The sequence below is a fragment of the Pseudonaja textilis genome, chromosome 7 (genome assembly GCF_049901715.1).
Source record: "Pseudonaja textilis isolate UNSWEBS1 chromosome 7, rPseTex1.2, whole genome shotgun sequence".
Lineage (NCBI taxonomy): Eukaryota > Metazoa > Chordata > Lepidosauria > Squamata > Elapidae > Pseudonaja > Pseudonaja textilis.
In genome coordinates this window covers 51,356,922-51,363,514 of record NC_141996.1, presented here as the reverse complement: position 1 = coordinate 51,363,514, position 6,593 = coordinate 51,356,922, and the positions used below count along the sequence as shown (strand labels likewise).

The 6,593-nt window shown below is 34.6% G+C and overlaps 1 protein-coding gene across 1 annotated transcript in view; it reads left to right on the top strand.

Annotated features, from left to right (window-relative positions):
- The first annotated feature begins 3,109 nt into the window (after window positions 1–3,109).
- The window catches only part of RUNX1 (RUNX family transcription factor 1), a 213,611-nt gene continuing 210,127 nt past the window's right edge, over window positions 3,110–6,593 (top strand). The window contains exons 1-2 of the mRNA XM_087937589.1: window positions 3,110–3,261; window positions 3,461–3,579. Of these exons, the coding sequence (XP_087793715.1) occupies window positions 3,522–3,579 (58 nt within the window). The 5' untranslated portion in view covers window positions 3,110–3,261; window positions 3,461–3,521. The remainder of the gene's footprint in view (window positions 3,262–3,460; window positions 3,580–6,593) is intronic.

The window sequence follows — 6,593 nt, the reverse complement described above, 5'->3', positions numbered from 1 at the left end:
TAATATTTAAAAAAAAACAGTCCTTGGGGTGTGCCAAAGACCAAGTATATTTAAAGCAGCTTTTGGCATTCTGTCTAATGTATGAGAAATGACAGGAACGTTTTGAATGATAAATATTCAGAATAATAGTTTGGGGAGGAATAAATCAATCCCTCATTCCATTTATTCTGCTCACTAGGTCTCTGTAATAGTATATTGGTAGCAGCTGCTTCTACTGTTGACTCATAATGGGGAAAAAACCAACGAACAAACCTGTTTCTTCAAAGTTGAAGTTGTCAAATAAGTGCAATAATTGGGTACTTTTTTAGTGAAATAAGGTCTGTGGTGGTATAAACACTTTTTAAGACATATGAACACAAAATCTTGAAATTATTTGGTCTGAGATTTCAGTTATTTGTACAGCCTAAACTTTAAATAATTGAAAACAGAGATGGCCCCTAGGGACATATGAAAGATTGTCATATTAGCTACTTTTGAACTATGGCTTAGGTTTATAATTGGAGAAAAAAGGAACAAAATGAGATGTTGAACTGGAAATGCACATCTGTGAAAGTGCAGGAAAAAGATATGTTTCATAACTTCAAACTAGAAATGTTTTCTATAATATTCTCATTTAGAATTGTCTCTTCCAACAAAAATATGGTGGAGTCATGGTCAGGCAATTCAGATTTTGTCAGAGGTTGTAACTCCTTCCTTCCTTTTCTCCCTGGCTAATAGAATATTATTGAGGAAATAGGGCAGGCATTTGCAGTAACGTTTGCTAAAAGTAATTCTGGGAAGCTATTTTGAGTATTTGCTTGTGAACAACTCACAACAACAAAATTCTATATGCTTCCATGGAAGTTCAGTTTTAGCAGTGGAAACCACAAAATGTGGGAGGTGGGAAACAGTATGCAGCACATGGGACAGAAGTTGGCCTCTCCTGCCAATAATAGAAATTAGCAAAAGTTTCTCTGCCATTAACAATGAGATAGATTTGCAAGTTAATTCTTCAAAATTATATTGACAAAGTATGATATTGCTAAAATAATAGGTACAGTCTTGAGTAGGTGTTGCTGTTTTATTAAAGTTGAGCTTCATTTATTGTTTCTGCTTCAGTACTACTTATTTAAAAATATACCATCCGGATCTGACTCCTCATTAATGAATATTCAGTGATTCTAGTATGACTGAGACAGGCACCTAAAAATCTATCGCTAATATTTACTATTAATGAGCTGGGCTCATGGCAGAGTTAAATTTGCAGAAGCCACAAAAATTCACTTCTAAAAAAAAGAAAATAGCTGCAACTCTTTGAAACAGAATGAATTCCTAACTGCAATACTTTGTAGACATAACATCAGGAAAATCTCCAAGAGATTACTATCAAGCAAATACTGAGATCTATAGTATATAGAAACCATACTCTGATTTAGATCCAAAATACCCTTAATTATACTGATCTGTTCATAGGGAACTTAATTTGTGTTTTTACATACACACACCACATGCCCATTTTCTCTTTCCTTGAACGGAAAAGGAAAATAATTATTATAACCTGCATCATATGCTGAGCCACCTAAAATAATACAGGTACTTGATTGTTATAGAGACTATGAAATCCTTGGCCAATCAGGTGAGGAACTTTCAGTACTGATATTGTATTTCCTTGAAACAACAACCAATCCATGGTTTTCAAGCAGCAGCAGCAGCAGCTCAAACAAAGAGAATATTAAGCAGAACAAAAGATGAGGTGGAAATATAATTATCTGTTGTGAGCTCAGTACTAGGTAAAGGCATTCAGTGCTGGAAGACCAATACATAAAAGTGAAATAGCCTTGAGAAACATTTCAATGACTGCATCGTTTTGATCAGCTGATGTCTTTTTTGGAGACACAATCAGAAAGTCCCATAAGAAAAATTATAGGGCTACCACATCTGGTTGGAAAAAAAAAGGGTGATTGCTAGATGGCAGCAAAGAAAGATGGATTTATTTTTATTTATTTATTTAATCAACTCATATGGATGCCAAACATGCAAAATGTGACTCCAGTGGATAACTCAATTTTTGCAGCCCAGATATGGTAGCCCTAGATTAACAATCCCCTTTCTTTTAAACCAGAGGCAGCATGCTCATCTGGAACTAAATCTCAAATGAGCAATATTTTGACATTCACAGATTGTGACTATATTTGGCAAATGTTTAATGGGCTAAAATATTCACAAGAGTAAGGGAAATCTTTTAGATTTCATACTGAATTAGTGAAAGGGCATATGGAATAATGATTAAATAAGTTAAAAGATGGCATGACAATCACTTCTTTGTTTATTAATGGTGCCTTTTCTTCTTTACTATTTGTAATTGGTGTTCAAACCACAGAGAGTGGCATAAACTACCACAAGAAAGATTTGTATTAGAAAACCAAATTCTTTGATCGGTATCTTCTTCTGAATAAGATGAAAATAAATTCTGCCAGGTTATAGAGGATTCCCTTCATATTTGATCTGGCCCAATAAAAAGCACAGTGTAGTGAGATTGATTATAATAAATAACATATTTATTTGGCACTTAAGCATCCAAAGATACGTGTGCATACATGATTGCAGTACTGCTTACAAATTAACATTTCAAGGCTATGCCAGTCTTTGATTTATCAAGATTCATTTGTTTTTAAACTCTTTTTATAAAGGTGCACTTGAACAATCTACTTTATCTTCTTTTGATTTTGCACTGCGGAGAGGAAAAAAACTGTTCCTCACCTGCTTAGCTTTTTCGAAAAGTGATCCTCAAGTTAGAGGATGCCCTAAACATCCTCTTTCAGCAAAAGACTAATAGCAAGGCTTAAATTACTATTGAATAAGCAGCAATAAAATATCTATGAAAATAACTAGTAGTTCCAGAAACCACAAGCAACAAGGCAGAGTTGTCCTTAATCAGCAAAGAACATTTGTGGAGCTAGCGCTGTGAGTCAGGCACAGTCTCTTTCTGTCTCCTCTGAATCTAAGGGAGGGCAGGTGGTGTGGGAAGTGTGTGGCTCAGAATATTGTTAGGTTGACATCATTGAAACCATGTGATTTTCAAAGACCAATTGCAGCAGGCTCTGGAAAGGGGAACAGTTAAATTTCTAATATTGGTTGTGTGAAACACTTCTTTGGGCCTCATAAACAACCACAGAACCACAAGTTGGGTACAGAGGCAGTCACACAACAGTGGGTCCGGGATATTGGTCAGCAGGCAGGGCGAATCATTTTGACTGCAAACCACAAGAGTTTCATAGAGTGGTAAGCATCATGAAACCACAAGTGATCTGCTATTTCTTTCTCCCTTTCTTTCTCTGACTCTTTTTTTTCCTTACAAAACAGTTTCAGGGTTTGTGTGAAAGAAACTGAATTTATGTGCTTTGCAGACAAAAAGATGCAAAGTGCATTGACAGACAAGAAGTTGCTTATAATGGCCATTCTTGATTTTTTACTTCCTAAGGTGAAGGAAATAATATACCAGTCTCTTATAAAAGAGAGAATAAGTTTTTAAAGAGGAAACCATGGCTTCAAACAGCATATTTGAGTCATTTCCTTCTTACCAACAGTGCTTCGTGCGAGGTAAGTGTCACTCAAACTTTTAAATATATTTTTGACTCATACATCTTTAAGAAAATGCATGTTTGCACTTTTCAGAAGCTCTTAGTAGTGCATTTTCTCATGATTATCTTTTTCGATTTTAACACAATCTGAAATTGTAAATGGTTTAATATCTTTTCTGCTCCTATTGAGCAACTTTATTGGAGGATTTGTTTCAGTTCAAGTTACCAGCACAAAGTAATCACTGTCCTGTTTTGTAAATGTGGCTTTTATAAATCATAGAAACTGCATGCAACAGCAGAAGCACAAAAGCAGGAGAGGAGTGTTTAGCAGTTCTGGCAGAGACTGGGTTTGGAACAGCTGCCATTAAAATTGCCAAAATAGATTTATTTTAAGCATAGTTGATAAACACTAATATAACCCTGAGTAAAGAGTAAAACTGAGTGTCAAGCTGGTTGCGTATACTGTTTTTTCTATTTAATGCATCGGTCCAAACTGGAAGAAGCTTACAAATAACCATTACTGTATGAGTGACCTAGAATTAAATTCCCAGACTTACTTTTGAATTAATGTAATATATCATCAGGCTAATCAGCTGTTCTCTTTTAGAAAGACGTTTCCAGGAATGCATAACCCAAGGAAATACTTTATGGTAGTTCAGATCCCTAAACAGGAGATGTAGACAAGCATAGAGAAAGGTGTAGGAGGACTTAACTGAGATAACTTATTTAGAAGATCTTCCCTAAATATGTTGGACTGCAATGCCCAAACTCTCAGGCAACACTACTGCTGCTATCTTTGATAGGCGGAATTGCTCAATACATCTGGATGATTACAGATTGGAGAAAATTGACTTAAAGTCTGAAGCAGAAATGCTCTGGAAATATTCTTGTAGGAAACTTGAGATTTTCCTCAGGAGTATATGATCAGGATTTAACTTGTCCTCCAAGGCATGTAATGGATAAGGAATAAAACAAGACCTTTCTTAATTAATACATGCTTGCTATGTTCATAAGGTGTTGGATGGAAGGGAAAATATTCCAGACTCTTCTATTTGTATGAGTGTCTATATCAGCAACTTATTGGTATTAATTATCATTTTAACGAGGAAGGAAAAATCACACTTTTCTCAAAACAAGCCACCGTACTGCTGTTTCATGAATAGATTGAAAACCAGAATGAATATTTAAGCACATATAATTAAGCACATATAATTGTGCTCAATTATAAAAGTTTCAAGCAAAGTTTTATTGGCATTAGCAGAGAGTTTAGTTGACTTGAATCACTATGAATCATATGAGTCACATATTTTGAGGCAGTAGGGAATGTCTCTTAGTAAGAACAAGACAGAAATGGAGTGAGAAATCCCTAAATCTTCCCCAACTCACATCCCCTGAATTGCTAACTCGGAAAGGAAGCAATATTAGTAGAATAACAAGCATCTTCCTGTATACAGTTGGTTTTAGTTTTGGGGTTGGTTTTTTTTTGACCATCCAAATGTTTGTTTTATTTTTATCTACAGAAAGGGAATGGCTTATTGAGAAAATTTTATTTTTATAGAATGTAATAAAGATGGAAACGGTACTTCTTTAGTTGACATGGCAATATAGAGTCTCCAGAGATCTAACAGCGAGGCCCATAAATGAGGAAATGTATGGAAAGGGATTTTGGAAGAATATGATTAGAACTATAACTCTGCATTAGGATATATTTTTTTCTCAAAAACTTAAGCCTTCTCTGCATTTTTATTATAATAAACCTAAGTATATCTCTAGTTTCTTAGTCACAGCTTTCCTAGTTTTCACTTGCCAAGCAATTTAAGAGGATAAATTGGGGACATAGGCACAATGTGAAAAATGAAGGACATTAGATTTGGGTTAAAAAATCAATTTCATTTTAATTACAAGGATTAACTCATCCTGCCCTCAAATGAAGAAGCCACTTCAATGGGGACTGAGCAGATCTTAATTCCAGAACCACAGCTATAAATTTTATCCTATTTAGCATATGTATCAAGGGGAAAATTTAACTGAAGTGACATTTTCAGTAGATAATGTTCTGTAAATACCGTTTTTTCCTATTAATACAGAGCTTAATTATAGGAGACCTGAAAACCTTTAAAAGGTTTCTCTTTCTGTGAGTCTGCTTCCTTCTTTCACTGAGCTTAGGACGATTCTAAATGAGTTGACCTGACAAGTACCTAGGTTACAATGCAAGAAAAATAATCATTCCCTTGGTCAAATTGTTCTCACCCCCATTTCTCAGTAGTGTTTATACAGGCTGGTCATTAGAAATGTCCAAAATAGTTTGGTTATTTTTCCCGCCAAAATTTATTACACTTTCTTTCTTAAGTGAAATTATAGCCTAATGGGTGGGAAAAAAACAAGTTATTTTCTGTTGTAGATTTTACTTTATCAGACCATGCAGTCCTCTTGGACGGAAATCCATTATTCTTTTGTAGTGTAATACCCTCTGAAAATTTGAAAAAAAAAAGAGTGGGAAAACAAACATTGGTTCCACCCTCAGTGAGAACTGACAGGATCACAAAGCTTGCCATATTAATTGAATGTGGTACACCACAAAGGATATGACCCGTTTTCTATCACACCACACCAGGTTCTCCCTTACTCTACTAGGTAATTAACAGATTCTGCTGAACCTTTTTTGCTCTTTTTTGGAAGCCTAGACTAGTCAGATCTTTGCGTATATATGTATGCATGTACTCACATATAATTATGCATTTAGCAATTCTGTTTCATATACTAATTCAAAGCTATAAATTTCTAGAAATCTAAGGCATAATATATAACTTTCATTTAAAGTAAACTTCCACTGTAAATAAAGAAGCTTACATACAGCCTATTCAGTACAGATTGCAGTTTTAAAGCTTGATTACTTCTCCCTTTCTTATTAATGCCACTATTAGGAACTTTTTAGTTCTTTTTAGAACTAAATATTTAGAACTTTTTAGAAAAATACATTGTCATAACTAGGGGGTCTTATTATGTAGTTCTTTCTCATTAATAGAATGTGCA